A 17,380-nucleotide genomic window follows, 5' to 3' on the forward strand; every position below is an offset into this window, starting at 1 on the left:
ACCATCTCTATGGCAGACATTTCTGAAGACATTCCTCTTTTCTTTTTGGAGATTTGAGATTATTTGGTTACTGTTTCTTTTTTAAGCTAAAAGCAAGAGTGATAATAAAATAGAGAGTCTTATCTCTCTCATGTATCACAGTACTATTCAAATAGTGGCTCATAAACTAGTGTTGGTTAGGGACTTTTACTACCAAGGTATGTGCTCCCAAGAGTAAGTATGTCTTTTACAGCAATTTGGTGTTTTCTACGCATCCAGTCTGAGGAGGTCTCATCAACAGGGTGTTATGGAACTTGCATGCTGAGTAGATGGCATGAATACCCACCATGTGAGGACTCTGGACAATAGGTTCAGCGATCATGGGAGAATTTCTAAAATAATTAGTCTCTAACTTTTGCAGTTTCAAAAATTATGACTAATCTTAGTTGGTCCTGTGAAATATATAAGGAAACAGGTAAAAGCTCTAGGTTAATATGCCATTGGAAGGACTGATGCTGAAGCTCCAAAACTTTGGCCACCTGATGCCAAGAGCTGACTCATTGGAAAAGACCCTGATGCTGGGAAAGATTGAGGGAAAGGAGAAAAGGGCAGCAGGAGACGAGATGGTTAGCTAGTATCATCACTGACTCAATGGACATGAGTTGGAGCAAACTCGGAGACAGTAGAGGACAGGGGAGCCTGGTGTGCTGAGTCCATGGGGTCGCAGAGTCAGACACGACTTGGCGACTAGACAGCAATATGCCCAACACAAGCAGATTAAGATCCATTTGTCTTCAATTCACTTTCTTGTAAATTATTTTTTTCTCTAAGTGCCTTTTAAGGTGGAAATAGTCAATGAGATGTTAACTGTTTAAAAAAATAAATTCCTGAATATATCAATCCTACTTGGAAATAACTTATATTTTATATTAAAGTTAGGCCAACTCTGAATGGCAACCCACGCCAGTATTCTTGCCTGGAGAATCCCATGGACAGGGGAGCCTGGTGGACTGCTGTCCATGGGGTCACACAGAATCAGGCACGACTGATGTGACTTAGCAGCAGCAACTCTGAATGACATCCCTGTAGCTCAGTACAGTTGCTGACTTAAAAATACATCTGCTGTATGTTCTAATGGACATGGATTATTAGAAGCAGTAATAGATAATGATATTTTCTGTTTATGATACGTATTTCTTGCTGTATATTTTCCAATTCTGCCTCCAGGTCTGCCCTTCTCCACTTTGCCCTGCACCTTCTGGCGTCTGGTTAGTTTAGCAGATGGAAGTGCAGATAGATGATTGGAGTGCTCTGCTGGGGGCTCCTTCTTGGCAGGCAGGCTCAGGTCAGTTACATCTCTCCATCAAAGGCCAAAGATGTTCCTCAAGCACCGTCCTCCTACAGCTGTTCATTCTGGGTCCTTCTGCGCCTCAGTCCTGAGCATAGTCATGGTTCCCTCTCTTCTTGCCAGCCCCTGAGAATGGCACACTTGGATTTTTCTAAACTTTATTTTTCACTTGAATAACTCTGCTCACACATTTGGAAAATCTCTTTATTTAGTTACCCCATTTAAGGGTGCTGTCCACTTCCTGCTAGAACCTTGACTAATGACCCAGTTTAAAAAATTAGCTATCTTAAAAAATGAAATGCAAGATAATTTAAGTCTATCCATTTCATTATTTCATTATGTGTCTGACTACTCCACTAAACACAAAATAGTGTGACCTGGTTTTGGTCACACACTAATAAATGAGCTCAGAAATACTTCACAAGGGGAATAAATGTGGATGTGAGAGTCAGCAGAGAAAGCATAATCTAAATGGCAAAAAAACAGACATAAAAAGAACTTTACAAGTGATTTAAAAACAAAAAGCAGAAAGCATAGTAATCTAATGATTATCACAAGCACTTAGATAAAGCTTACTATATGCCAGGCTCTTTTCTAAGCAATATATGTATTTTGACTTATTTCTTCCAGAAACTCTATAAGGAGGTACTATTCCCACTGTGCAAATGAGAAGGCAGATATAATTCAGTAAATCAGTGAGTCTGGTTGTGTTCTCTTTACTATCCTGCGCTGCTCTTTTAACGATTTTGCTGATTAAACTGCTAAGGTATAATAAAGACTGAGCGTTATATGAAAGGATCAGTTTATAATAGTGGCATAAATAAATAACATGGACTTCAAAGCTGAGTTTGACTCCTAGGTCTGAATTTTAAATTTAAGTTCTTCCTTAATATAGTTTTACTCTTAAGCCTGATTTTCCTTCTTGCCACCCTTTTCCCATTAAATCATGAATTTGCATGAAATGTATTACTGGGTGCTGTCAATGCATTTGTATTCTAATATAAAATTTAATATTTCTCTTTAGGTTTATGATCTGTGAACATGCCTAACAAATCACCTGTGATTGGTAAATCTGAAGTAGTATCTTCCTCTTATGAAAAATCAAAGTAAGTTTGCAAGAAAACTTCATACTATTAAAGTAGTATACCCATATATATTGTAGAATTTAGAAAGTTACAGAAAACTGTGACCAGTAACATATAATTGCTCATAATTCAATGTTGTTGTTTAGGCCTTAAGTCATGTCCAACTGTTTTGTGACTCCATGGACTGTAGCCCATCAGGGTCCTCTGTCCATGGGATTACTGGAGGCAAGAATATCCAGGCAGGAATACTGGAGTGGGTTGCCATTTCCTTCTGCAGAGGATCTTCCTGACCTAGGAATCAAACTTGCATCAGCAGGCAGATTCTTTACCACTGAGCACCAGGGAATCCCTCATAGTTAAATGACAAAGAATAAAAATGTTAAGGTTTACTATTCTATAAAGTAATAACTTTGTAATGATTTTTTATAATATCATATATTTCAAAAACTTTAAGTTGCTGTACTAACCCATGAAATGCATAAGAGAGTGTTCAATAACTGCTGAATGATGACGCGTCTTAGTTATTTCTAAGCCCTTTGCTGTTTTGAAGTAAGCCACAGTAGAATATTTTTCTGCATTTCAAGGTATTTCTTTGGGATAGGTTTCTGAAGTGAAGTAAGTGACTAGACTAAAGTTTGTTAATTTAAAAATGGTTTGGGATTCTGAGAAACTTAAGAGCTTCTTTAGGTGTGCTGGGTCCTCGTTGCTGCGCTCAGGCATTCTTTGGTTGCGGAGGGCAGGTGGGGCTCTCTTCACTGCAGCGCGTGGCTTCTTTCTGCCGCAGGGGTTTCTCTCGCTGTGGAGCACAGGCCCTGGAGTGCCTGGGCTTCAGTCACTGTGACCTGTGGGCTCAGTCCTTCCAGCTCGCGGGCTTAGAGCGCTGGCTCAGTAGCTGTGGCATGTGGGCTCAGTCCTTCCAGCTCGTGGGCTTAGAGCACGGGCTCAGTAGCTGTGGCGCGTGGGCTCAGTCCCTCTAGCTCCCGGGCTTAGGGTGCAGGCTCGGTAGCTGTGGCGCGTGGGCTCAGTCGCCCTGCAGCATGTGGAGTCCTCCTGGACCAGGGATTGAACCCCACCCCCTGTGCTGGCAGGGGCAGTCCTGGCCACTGTAGCACCAAGGAAGTCCAAGAAGTTTATAAGAACTTAAAGAGCACAATACAGTATGTAATAAAACGTATGTGTTGATGTATTTCTGTTTGTTTCAAATATTTTTCTTTAATAAAGAATGCATGCATGTGTGCTAACTCGCTTCAGTCGTGTCCAACTCTATGCAACACTGTAGACTGTAGCCCGCCAGGCTCCTCTGTCCATCGGATTCTCCAGGCAGGAATACTGGAGCGGGTTGCCATTTCCTTCTCCAGGGGATCTTCCTGACTGCCTCCCACCCCCCCGCACCCAGGGATGGAACCCACATCTCTTACATGTCCTGCATTGGCAGGTGGGTTCTTTACCACTTGCACCACCTGGGAAGCCCTAATTAATTAACACAGAATAGATAGCAGATACAGAGAAGGCAATGGCACCCCACTCCAGTACTCTTGCCTGGAAAATCCCATGGATGGAGGAGCCTGGTGGGCTGCAGTCCACGAGGTCGCTAAGAGTCGGACACGACTGAGTGACTTCACTTTCACTTTTCACTTGCATGCATTGGAGAAGGAAATGGCAACCCACTCCAGTGTTCTTGCCTGGAGAATCCCAGGGACGGGGGATCCTGGTGGGCTGCTGTCTATGGGGTCGCACAGAGTCGGACATGACTGAAGCGACTTAGCAGCAGCAGCAGCAGCAGCAGATAGCAGATAAACCGCTTTGACCACATGTCCTTCCAATTATAATTGTGGCATATATTATTTCCATTCACTTTTTCACTTTAATAGATAAGAAGATACATAAAATTATATTTTCCATTCCATTTCCTAAAGTACATACCTAGGGATGTAATTATTGACTATGTCAAACAAAACATGTTAATTCTGTCTTTTTTCTTTCTTTTTTTTTAAACACCAAAACCATTTTGTACTGGGGTAAAATTGAAGAAATGGGAAAACCACTAGACCATTCAGGTATGACCTAAATCAAATCCCTTATGATTATACAGTGGAAGTGAAAGTGAAGTTGCTCAGTTGTGTCCAACTCTTTGCGACCCCATGGACTATAGGCTACCAGGATTCTCCATCCATGGGATTTTCCAGGCAAAGTACTTGAGTGAGTTACCATTTCCTTCTCCATATGATTATACAGTGTAAATGACAAATAGATTCAAGGGATTAGATCTGATAGAGTACCTGAAGAACTATGGCTAGAAGTTCGTGACATTGTACAGGAGGCAGTGATCAAGTGATCTCTCTCTCTTTTAGTCGCTAAGTCATGTCTGACTCCATGGACTGTAGCCTACCAGGCTCCTCTGTCCATGGGATTCTCCAGGCAAGAACACTGGAGTAGGTTGCCATTTCCTCCTCCAGGGGATCTTCCCAACTCAGGAATAGAACTCAGGTCTCCTGCATTGCAGGCAGATTCTTTACCAACTGAGCTATGAGGGAAGCCCCATGATCAAAACAATCCCCAAGAAAAAGAAATGCAAAAAGGCAAAAATGATTGTCTATGGAGGCCTTACAAATAGCTGAGAAGAGAAGCTAAAGACAAAGGAGAAAAGGAAAGATATACCCATTTAAATACAGAGTTCCAAAGAATAGCAAGGAGAGATAAGAAAGCCTTCCTCAGTGATCAATGCAAAGAAATAGAGGTAAACAATAGAATAGGAAAGACTAGAGATCTTTTCAAGAAAATTAGATATCAAGGGAACATTTCATGCAAAGATGGGCTCGATAAAGGACAGAAATGGTAGTGACCTAACAGAAGCAGAAGATATTAAGAAGAGGTGGCAAGAATACACAGAACTATACAAAAATAATCTTTACAACCCAGAATCAGGATGGTGTGATCACTTACCTAGAGCCAGACATCCTGGAATGTGAAGTCAAGTGGGTCTTAGGAAGCATGACTACAAACAAAGCTAGTGGAGGTGATGGAATTCCAGTTGAGCTGTTTCAAATCCTAAAAGATGATGCTGTGAAAGCGCTGCACTCAATATGTCACCAAATTTGGAAAACTCAGCAGTGGCCGCAGGACTCGTAAAGGTCAGTTTTAATTCCAATCCCAAAGAAAGGCAATGCCAAAGAATGCTCAAACTACTGCACAATGGCACTCATCTCACACGCTAGCAAAGTAATGCTCAAAATTCTCCAAGCCAGGCTTCAACAGTACATGAACTATGAACTTCCAGATGTTCAAGCTGGTTTTAGAAAAGGCAGAGGAACCACAGATCAAAATGCCAACATCCATTGGATCATTGAAAAAGCAAGAGAGTTCCAGAAAAACATCTACTTCTGCTTTATTGACTATGCCAAAGCCGTTGACTGTGTGGATCACAACAAACTGTGGAAAATTCTTCAGGAGATGGGAATACCAGACCACCTGACCTGCCTCCAGGGAAATCTGTGTGCAGGTCAAGAAGCAACAGTTAGAAGTGGACATGGACCAACAGACTGGTTCCTAATTGGGAAAGGAGTACATCAAGGCTGTATATTGTCACCCTGCTTATTTAACTTATATGCAGAGTACATCATGAGAAATGTTGGACTGGATGAAGCACAAGCTGGAATCAAGATTGCTGGGAGAAATATCAATAACCTCAGATATGCAAATGACACCACACTTATGGCAGAAAGTGAAGAAGAACTAAAGAGCCTCTTGATGAAAGTGAAAGAGGAGAGTGAAAAAGTTGGCTTAAAACTCAACATTCAGAAAACTAAGATCATGGCATCCAGTCCCATCAGTTCATGGCAAATAGATGGGGAAATAATAAAAACAGTGACAGACTTTATTTTTCGGGGCTCCAAAATCACTGCAGATGGTGACTGAATCCATGAAATTAAAAGATGTTTGCTCCTTGAAAGAAAAGTTATGACCCACTTAGACAGCATATTAAAAAGCAGACATTACTTTGCCAACAAAGGTCCATCTAGTCAAGGCTATGTTTTTCCCAGTGGTCATATGGATGTGAGAGTTGGACTATAAATAAAGCTGAGCACCGAAGAATTGATGCTTTTGAGCTGTGGTGTTGGGGAAGACTCTTGAGAGTCCCTTGGACTGCAAGGAGATCCAACCAGTCCATCCTAAAGGAATTCAGTCCTGGATATTCATTGGAAGGACTGATGCTGAAGCTCAAGCTCCCATCGTTTGGCCACCTGATCTGAAGAGCAGACTCATTTGAAGAGACCCTGATGCTGGGAAAGATTGAAGGTGGGAGGAGAAGGGGACAACAGAGGATGAGATGGTTGGATGGTATCACTGACTCAATGGACATGAGTTTGAGTGAACTCCGGGAGTTCGTGACGGACATGGAGGCCTGGTGTGCTGCAGCTCACGGGGTCGCAAAGAGCTGGACATGACTGAGCTGAATAGTCAGTTAACAGTGTAGTGATAGTTTCAGGTGAACAGTGAAGGGACTCAGCCATCCATACACATGTATCCATTCTCCAAATGCCCCTCTCATCTAGCCTGGCACATAACTCTGAGGATTCCATGTGCTATACAGTATGTTTCTGCTGGTTATCCATTTTAAACATAGCAGTGTGTACATGACCTTCTCCAAGTCCTTAACTGCCACATCCCCTTGGCAACCAAGAGTTTGTTTTCTAAGTCTGTGAGTCTCTTTCTGTTTTGTAAGTAAGTTCATTTGTATTATTAATTCTGTCTTTAGTGACTAGTCATTTTTGTAATTTGGTTAAAAAAAATCTGTCTATACCACAAGATCAGGTGGATATTGTTATAAGTTATTTTTTTAATCTTCCTGTTTTTTCTTTTAACATATATGGAAATGACTTTTGTTAATGATAAGTGAAGGTCCAGTTTCTCATTTTTGTGTGCATACCAACTTGATCAGTACCATGCATCAAAAAGAGTATCTTTCTTCACTATTTTTCTAGCACAACTATTACATAAATCGTGTCCACACACAGTGGGTATGTTTCTGGGCTCTCTTTTCTATTTCGCTGGTCTATTTGTCCCTTATTATTATTATTATTTTGGCCACACTGTGCAGGTTGTGGGTACTTAGTTCCCTGGACAGGGATTGAACCTGGGACCTTGCAGTGAAAGCACCAAGTCTGAGCCCCTGGACTGTGGGGATTACCTGTCCCTTTTCATATTAATACCAAGCTGCTTTAATCACTGTCATTTAGTGATAATATTTAATGGTCAATATGACACATTTTCCAAATTTCTTCTTCAGTAATAATCCTGCATATTACTTCTACCTAAAATTTTTATTTTATTGAGGTGTAGTTCAAAATAATAGTTGCTAGCATAGAATATAGTGATTTAAAGTTTTTGGAAACTGTGCTACATTCAAAGTTATTACAATATTGGCTATATTCCCTGTGGTGTACAATGTATCTTTGTGGCTTATTTATTTTATACATAGTAGTGTGTACCTCTTAATACCCTACCTCGACCTTTCCCCACCTCTTTCCCTCTCCCCAGTGGTAATTGCTAGTTTATTCTCTCTACCTATGAGTCTTTTTCTGTTTTGTTACATTTATATTTTTTACTTTATTTTTTATACTCAAAATATAAACGGCAACATACAATATTTGTCTTTCTCTATCTGATTTATTTCAGTAAGCCTAATAACCTCCAGGTCCATGTTGCAAATAGGAAAGTTTCATTCATTTTTTATGGCTGAGTATTATTCCATTTAATGTTTATATCACATTTTTGATCCACTCATCTGTTGATGAACACTTAGATTGCTTTCATATCTTGGTTGTTGTAAATGCTGCCAATGAACGTTGAGGTGCTTAATCTTTTCAAATTAGTGTTTTCATTTTCTTAGATGTGTACCTAGAAGTGGAACTGCTAGATCGTATGGTAATTCTTTTTTAGTTTCTGAGGAACTTCCACATTGTTTTGCACCATGGCTGCACCAGTTTCATTACCAGCAACATTGTACAAGAATTCCCTTTTCTCCACATCTGCATCAACGTTGTACAAGAATTCCCTTTTCCCCACATCCTCTTCAACATTGTACAAGAATTCCCTTTTCTCCACATCCTCATCAACTTTGTACAAGAATTCCCTTTTCTCCACATCCACATCAACATTGTACAAGGATTCCTTTTTCCCACATCCTCAACATTGTACAAGAATTCCCTTTTCTCCACATCCGCATCAACATTGTACAAGGATTCCTTTTTCCCACATCCTCAACATTGTACAAGAATTCCTTTTTCCCACATCCGCATCAACATTGTACAAGAATTCCCTTTTCTCCACATCCTCATCGACGTTGTACAACAATTCTCTTTTCTCCACATCCTCATCAACATTGTACAAGGATTCCTTTTTCCCCACATCCTCAACATTGTACAAGGATTCCCTTTTCTCCACATCCTCAACATTGTACAAGAATTCCCTTTTCTCCACATCCTCATCAACGTTGTACAAGAATTCCCTTTTCTCCACATCCTCATCAACATTGTACAAGAATTCCCTTTTCTCCACATCCTCATCAACATTGTACAAGAATTCCCTTTTCTCCACATCCTCATCAACGTTGTGCAAGGATTCCCTTTTCTCCACATCCACATCAGTGTTCATTATTTGTGGTCTTTTTGATGACAGACGTTTAAACAGGTGTGAGGTGACATTTCACTGTGGTTGTGACTTGCGTTTCTCTGATGAGTGGTGTTAAGTATCTTTACATGTGCCTGTTGGCCTGTATATCTTCTTTGGAATAACGTCTACTCAGGTCTTCAGCCTGTTTTTTAATCAAGATGCTTGTTTATTTTTGATATTGAGTTATATGAGCTGTTTGTGAATTTTGATTATTAATCCTTTATCAGTCTTGTCAGTTTCTCCTGATCAGGAGATTATTTTTCACTTGGTTGGTGGTTTCCTTTCTTAAGTGAAGCTTTTACATTTAATTAGGTTCCATTTGTTTATTTTTGCTTCTGTTTCCTTTGCCTTAGGAGAAATATCCAACAGACATTTGCGATAATTTACATTGAAGAGTTTTCTATGATTCCTTCTAGGAGGTTTTTTTTTTTTTTTTACTTTTGTCTGTGCTGGGTCTTCTTTGCTGTGCATGGGCTTTCTCTAGTGACAGCGAGCAGGGCTACCCTTCACTGCATCGCATGAGCTTCTCATCGCAGCGGCTTCTCTCGTGGTGGCTCCTCTCGCAGCAGCTCTAGATCATGGGCTTTAGCACACGGGGCCTCAGCAGCTGAGGCACAAGGGCTTACTTGGCCCAAGTGAAAGCGAAAGTGAAACCGTTCAGTCGTGTCCGACTCTTTGCGACCCCATGGACTGTAGCCTACCAGGGCCCTCCATCCATGGGATTTTCTAGGCAAGAATACTGGTGTGGGTTGCCATTTCCTTCTCCAGGGGATCTTCCCTACCTGGGGATCAAACCCGGGTCTCCCGCATTGCGGGCAGACGCTTTACCGTGTGAGCCACCAGGGAACCCTAGTTGGCCTAAGGTGTGTGAAATATTCCTGGACTAGGGATTGAACCGGTGTCCCCTGCATTGGCAGGATAATTCTTATCCACTGTACCACCAGGGAAGTGCTCTTCTAGGAGTTTTATTTATTTCCAGTATGACATTTAGGTCTTTAATCCATTTTGAGTTAATTTTGTTTATAGTGTAAGAAAACATTTAATTCTTTTAAATGTGGCTGTCGAGATTTCCTAGCACCACTTACTGAAAAGACTACCTTTTCCCCTTGTATATTCTTGTCTCCTTAGTCGTAGATTAGTTGGCCATAAGTGTACAGGGTCATTTCTGGGCTTTCTATTCTTTTCCATTGATCTGTGTGTTTGTTTTTGTGCCAACACCATGCACTTCTAGCAGTTTTTTATCTTTATTCAAATCTTCTATGTAGACCTATAGTTTCAGGTTGCCAGCACATATTTTTGAGCATATTGTGGAGGTAAGTATGATGGTTTTACAATTTGTTGATAAGTCTTAAGACTGAGGTATGAATCTATGTTGATATTGATCATATATATATATATATTTTTTTTTTTTTTTTTTTTTTCCTTTCTCTTTCCTTCTCAGCTGAGCAGCAAGGTGGCTTTCTCTATGGCTCCCTGAGGTTGGAAGAAGAGATTAGGATTCATCCTGACTGCTCTTACCTCAGATATTTAGTCAGACAATGTGGACAGAGTCTCCAGTAACTTTTCAGCACCTTGAAAATCCTGGATTTTTTTTTTTTTTTTTTTTTTTTTACTGTGCAGTCAGTTAGAAAACACAGTTTGTCTTGTATCAGTGGCCTCTTGTATCAAAGTAAACCAGAGTCTCCCCCTGGGATCAGCTCTTTGAGATGAGGTGGAGACCTATGTTGCGTGAAGGGATTTTACCTTTTTTTTTTAATATGTTGCATGAATTGTCAGACCTCATACTATATTTGCTTCACTTATTTGTCCTAGAAACCAGACCTTTGCAGGCTTAGTGTGGCATCTGTTAAAAAATGCATGTAGGGCTCCATGTAAATCCTTAAAGTGAGGTGCTGAAGTCCACACATTTCTGGACCAAAGAGGAGCATACAATCTTGCAGTGAATTACTGGTTCAGAACATACTATTTTGTTACTATTTTCTTTTTATAACTAAGAATGTTTTATCAAGGTGGACTATGGTCTTTTGCTCTTTCTCCTTCATTTTAGAGATGGAAAATACCAAAAGATTTTGAAGACTTGTATCAACTATACACATTTATTAGCTGACTGGAAAAAATTAAAAAGAATGTAAATCTTACATTAGGAAGATTTAGTCAAATTATTAGATTATTTTACATCGGTATCATAGAAGCTGCTGGACTTTTTTTTCTACACCTGGGGAGTTTTAGTCCTATAGTTTTCAAAGCTTTCTGAAATGTTAATAAACTTGAACTTTTCCCCTTTATGCACTACACCACCAGGGAAGTCCTTCTGCCCATTTTTTGATTGGGTTGTTTGTTCTTTTTATATTGAGCTGCATGAATTGTTTTATAGTTTGGATATTAAGCCCTTCCTCTCTGCCCAGCTCCTCTGTCCAGTGGGTTGCCATTTCCTTCTCCAGGGATCTTCCTGACCCAGGCATGACACCCGGGTCTCCTGCATTGCAGGGAGATTCTTTACCAATTGAGCCACTGGGGAAGCCTGTCAGTTGCTTAGTTTGCAAATATTTTCTCCCATTCTTAGGATTGTCTTTTCATCTCATTTATAAGGTTTCCTTTGGTGTGCAAAAACTTAAGTTTAATTAGCTCGGTGATGCCATCCAGCCATCTCATCCTCTGTTGTCCCCTTCTCCTCCTGCCCTCAATCCCCCCCAGCATCAGGGTCTTTTCCAGTGAGTCAACTCTTCACATGAGGTGGCCAAAGTATTGAAGTTTCAGCTTTAGCATCAGTTCTTCCAATGGACACCCAGGAGTGATCTCCTTTAGGATGGACTGGTGAAAGGTTGTTGCTGAACCACGCAAAGACGCTGGGATTCTTGGCCTCCGGAAGAGAAGAACTCAATTCAGGGCCAGAGATGAGGCTTGATTGCTCAGAGCTTTTGTGTAATAAAGTTTTATTAAAGTATAAAGGAGATAGAGAAAGCTTCTGACATAGACATCAGAAGGGGGTAGAAAGAGTACCCGCTTGCTAGTGTTAGCAATGGAGTTATATACTCTCCAATGAATCCAAAGAATGTCTGGAGGTTGTAAAGATCTCACCAGACCTACTCCCATAATTTACATTTTAAGATAACAGGATTAGCCAGATGGTTTAATCCAGAGACTGTCCTCAGGCAAGATACATGATCTAAAGGAATGTAGAGGGACAAAAAAGTTTGTCCTTTCTTCCTCCCCGAGAATTCCAGACCCCTCTCTCCTTGGGGACCCCTAGACTTCTTATCAACCTGCCTAGGAAATGACTCTCTCACTGATTGGATCTCCTTGCGTCCAAGGGACTCTCAGGAGTCTTCTCCAACACCACAGTGCAAAAGCATCAATTCTTCAGCGCTCAGCTTTCTTCACAGTCCAACTCTCACATCCATACATGACCACTGGAAAAACCATAGCCTTGACTAGACAGACCTTTGTTGGCAAAGTAATGTCTCTGCTTTTGAATATGCTATCTAGGTTGGTCATAACTTTCCTTCCAAGGAGTGTCTTTTAATTTCATGGCTGCAGTCACCATCTGCAGTGATTTTGGAGCCCAAAAATAAAGTCTGACACTGTTTCCACTGTTTCCCCATCTATTTGCCATGAAGTGATGGGACCAGATGCCATGATCTTCGTTTTCTGAATGTTGAGCATTAAGCCAGCTTTTTCAGTCTCCTCTTTCACTTTCATCAAGAGGCTCTTTAGTTCCTCTTCACGTTCTGCCATCTTAGGCTATGAAATAAAAGGTGTATTGAGAAAAGCAGGTTAGCCAGGGGTAAAAAGTTAGAATTTCCAATTCCTTGGAGCTGCCATATCAAGCCCTGATTCCTTATCATGGTCTGCCACATGAAAGAGAAATAAGGTTCTATCTTGATTAATTTATCATTATTTTGCAGTTTTCTAACAGTTAAACTGGTTTCTTTACCCTTGAAATAAATATTTTTAGGTGTTTCTTCAGTTGAATTTTCTAGAACAAAGCCTCCAAGCAGTGCTCCATAGCTTCGGTTGTCATGTCAGCTTTTTTCTATTGCCAGATGACTAATTTACTGTGCAACTTAACAAGAATTAATTTGTTTTTAGGCCTTGATCCAGTTGGATAGGTAGGGAAGAGTTGGCTATAATGCCAGCATCCTGGGAGACTGTTGTAAAATGTAGTGAATCATTCCCTTGCTCGTGTACAGTACCGAAACATTGTCATTAATATTCCTTCACCGACCCCCCACTTTGTTCCCTCAGACTTGCTGATCGCAGGCCCTAGCATCTCTGTCTGCACTTGAATCAGCTGGCTCTTAGGGTTCTCTGGCAGACATGCGTCCAAGTTGTAGAAGGTGAACAACTGTTGCCACGGTTCCATCCGCTTCCTTCTGGGAGAGTCTTTTCCTTCTGGGAGAGTCTCTTGCCTTACAATCGTGGTGAGATCTTCCCGAGCGTCCTTGATTTCACTAAACCATTAGTTGTGGCATCAGAGGAAGATTAACTCATTTTCAAAGGAAAACTCAGATTCATCTTAAACCATGCATGTATCAGTCACTGATTTTTGCTTTTCTTTGGCTAATGGGAGAAAGGACGGAGATAAAGTTTGAAGTTCTTTTCCAAGCAAAGGACTGTAGGCAGCGTTTGTCTATCTGTAGTCGTTAAATATGTCAGCTTGAGTGCTGTTACCTGTGTGTATCTGTGTGTCCGCTCAGTCGTGTCTGACTCTTTGTGACCCTTACAGACTGCAGCGTGCCAGGCTCCTCTGTCCATGGGATTCTCCAGTCAAGAACACTGGAGTGGGTTGCCATTTCCTCCTCCAGCAGATCTTCCCGACCCAGGGATCAAACCAGTATCTCCTGGGTCTCCAATGCCAGTTGATTAATCCTTTTTGGTATTATTAATTACATTTAAAGAGAGATGACATTTAAACTTTAGAAGTCTAGATGTTTCTTACAGACAACCTTGAAAGGACCATTGAGTGTTAACAAATGCAGAATAGAATGGTTATAAATAGAGGAGCGTTCATTTAGAAAAGGAAGTAGGCTTTTATTCTTGTGAGTATTTTCCAGCCTTCAGTTTCTTCTAAATGGCTTTCTGCTCAGAACTCTGTATTAACAGCCCCCTTGCCCCTCACCTGTTTAGCATTTTCTTTATTAGTAACTACTAACGAGGAGGGTTTGCGTTTTCAAGGCTTAAGACAGTATTCCATTTGCTGAGACTGAATCAGACTTTAAGACCTAAAGAAAAACAAGGACTTAATACAAACATATCAAACCATAGATATTTTTAGAAGTGGATCCGAGGCCTATATTTCCAGCCTCATACCATAAAGCCTCTTGCACATCCATCCTGTGAAGGTTCTGTAATCAGTTACACAGGCATCAGAAATGACCAAGTGTATTTTCAGTGTCTGATTTCAAAAGTCCAGATTCAAGATCAGTGCATCAGGGCTGACAAATGTGCCGAAGATATTTATAGAATAAATCTAAATATATGCCCATATCCCCAACTTTCTATTTATGCCCTTCAGATTACTCAAACTGTTCCTGAATCCCTTATACATTTAGTTGTATCATATACATACCTGAAAGGGCCAGACCATTCTTTAGTTATGCTGGTACTTATGGGTTTTAGGAAGCATCAGCCAGGTTAATTGTTATTTAAAATTTCAGTTCCATTTTCTTCACCTTCCCAAAACACCAAGCTTACCTAAAGTATAGTCAGATTGTTTGTTGATTTTATTAGCACTATGTTTAAAGCATGTAGTGTTTATTAGCACCATGAAATCTAGATTCTGGTTTTGTTTTCTTAATTTGTTTTTACTTATTTATCCATTTGGCTGTGCTGGGTCTGAATTGCATCATGTGGGACCTTTGGCTGCAGCACACCCACTCTTAGCTGTGGCATGTGGGATCTAGTTACAAGATCAGGGGTCAACTCCACACCCCTTGATCTGGAAGCATGAAGTCTTAACCACTGGACCCCTGGGGAAGTCCAAGCATACTGTTTCAGCTAGTCAAACTACTCTCTTAAAAAATCTCCACTGACTTCCTGAACATTATCTCTAGTGATATTTTCATTCACCCTTGGTCTTTATCTCTGCAAGACGTACATTTTTGATCATGGTTTTCATCTTCAGTCTACTGAGACTAGTATCTCAGTCTAATATTGTTTGTTTGCAAGGAACAGGCACCTGTCCAACTTAAGCAAAAGAAAAACCCAGTGAAAGAATGCCGGGCTGTTTTGTGGAATGTGAAAGTGGAAGCTAAAGCCAGGCCTCCTTCATTCATTCACTAGTTAGTATGTGTTCTCCAAGAGACATTGGAGCTAAAATGGTCAACAGATACATCTCTGGCTATACGAGGCTATACACTCAGGCTGTATATGAGCAAATAGTCCAACAAACTTGGATCAAGGGTACAATGGCAAACAAGTAGCTCTGTGCTTTGCGGTATTTTGTTGTCTTGAATGACAACAAAAGCTACCTCATGGCTGTACATAAACTTTCAGCTCTGACATCACCTAATGAAGGTATTAGCTAATTATTTCAAATCCCTGGAGAGGGTTTAATTGGCCTGTGCTGTACTTAGTCGCTCAGTCGTGTCTGACTCTTTACGACCCCATGGACTGTAGCCTGCCAGGCTCCTCTGTCCATGAGGATTCTCCAGGCAAGATTATTGGACTGGGTTGCCATGCCCTCCTCCAGGGGATCTTCCCAACCCAAAGACGGAACCCAGGTCTCCCGCATTGTGGGTGCATTCTTTACTGACTGAGCCACCAGGGAAGCCCAAGAATACTGGAGTGGGTAGCCTATCCCTTCTCCAGGGAACTTCCTGACCCAGAATCGAACCGGGATCTCCTGCATTGCAGGCAGATTCTTTACCAGTTGAGCCACTGGGGAAGCCCTTCAGTTGGCCTAGCGAGAGTAAAATATCTACTGTGACTCTGTGAGCTAAGGCCAGGGCAGGGGAGGATGGAGCCATAGTGCTAATATAGAAGTTGGACCCACTGGCTGAGCAGGGACTGTAAGTAATGGACAATGCTCATAGAGTTAACACCCCAAGTTGTATACTTGTTTGAATTCCACTGTACTATTTCCCTGAATCTCCTATCATATTTACCATTCTTTCCCTCTTGCCTCCCACCCGTGGGATTTGTCCAAAGATCTCCTCTGATTCTTTTTTTCACCCCCAGTACTCTTCCTCTTGAAATGTCATGGCTTTGAATACATAGGTGAACCCAGAATCTTTATTTCCAGATCTTATCCACTTCCTTGGAGAAGGAAATGACAACCCACTCCAGTACTCTTGCCTCGCAAATCGCATGGGTGGAGGAGCCTGGTAGGCTGCAGTCCATGGGGTTGCTAAGAGTCAGACTCGACTGAGCGACTTCACTTTCACTTTCCACTTTCATGCATTGGAGAAGGAAATGGCAACCCACTCCATTGTTCTTGCCTGGAGAATCCCCGGGACTGGGGAGCCTGGTGGTCTGCCCTCTATGGGGTTGCACAGTCAGACACGACTGAAGCGACTTAGCAGCAGCAGCAGCAGCAGCAGCATCCACTTCCTAAAGCCTGCCTCACAAGTTCATTTGTATTATAGAGCTCTCCACTCGGTGTCCCACAGGAGAGAGGATATATGTCCAGAATGGCACAGGTTATTTGCCCAAATGTTTCCATCTAATTGTCTTGATGCCATCTCTCTACTACTAATCATGTTGACTCAGAGCCTTAAGGTTATCTCTATGTTCACCCTCAAAATTTCTTTTCTCATGTCTCATTAGTCATTGAGCCCTTTTGATTTAGCTTCCAACTCATTTCTCACATTCACTTATTTTTCCTCATTACTGTTTCCCAGACTGCCGTTCAGACCTTTATGACTTCTTATTTAAATTGTTAAAATAATTGCCCAACTGTTTACCAGTAGCCACTGCTCACTCCAGACCATACAAGGTTCGGCTTTCAGTTCAGTCATCCTAAACTTTGCTGTAATCTCGTCCCTCTTCTGCTGAATAATTCTCTTGTTTATCAGATAAGACTCAGAAGTCTCTGTAAAATACAGAATGGGTACCCACTGCAACTAAGAGAATCTAACAATGACAGAAGTTTATTTGTCTGAGTCTTGTCAGTCTAGAGCCGGTATGGTGATCTAGAACTTAGAGTCCTTTTAACCAGCTGGTCTGATGCATATGACTTCCTCTTAGGGGCCTTTCTTGTTCTATCATGGCTGCTGAGACTCTCGGTGATCAAAGTTGTGCTTCACGAGGCCAGAATAGAGGAAAGGCAGAGGAAGGGTTTGTATGCATTTTCAAG

At 41.3% G+C, this 17,380-nt stretch overlaps 1 protein-coding gene across 17 annotated transcripts in view; it reads left to right on the forward strand.

Annotated features, from left to right (window-relative positions):
* TMEM232 (transmembrane protein 232) overlaps positions 1–17,380 on the forward strand; it is a 254,981-nt gene that overhangs the window by 12,269 nt on the left and 225,332 nt on the right. For 8 of the 17 annotated variants that reach the window (XM_044947231.1, XM_044947230.1, XM_044947229.1 and 5 more), the window contains 2 exons: positions 2,352–2,433; positions 4,443–4,469. In XM_044947231.1, the coding sequence (XP_044803166.1) occupies positions 2,369–2,433; positions 4,443–4,469 (92 nt within the window). In that variant the 5' untranslated portion in view covers positions 2,352–2,368. Of the gene's footprint in view, positions 1–1,061; positions 2,023–2,351; positions 2,434–4,442; positions 4,470–17,380 lie in introns of those variants that run through there. The other 9 variants (XM_044947235.1, XM_044947234.1, XM_044947237.1 and 6 more) reach the window with 6 other exon arrangements.

This window comes from Bubalus bubalis, chromosome 9, assembly GCF_019923935.1.
Source record: "Bubalus bubalis isolate 160015118507 breed Murrah chromosome 9, NDDB_SH_1, whole genome shotgun sequence".
In the NCBI taxonomy this organism is placed as follows: domain Eukaryota; kingdom Metazoa; phylum Chordata; class Mammalia; order Artiodactyla; family Bovidae; genus Bubalus; species Bubalus bubalis.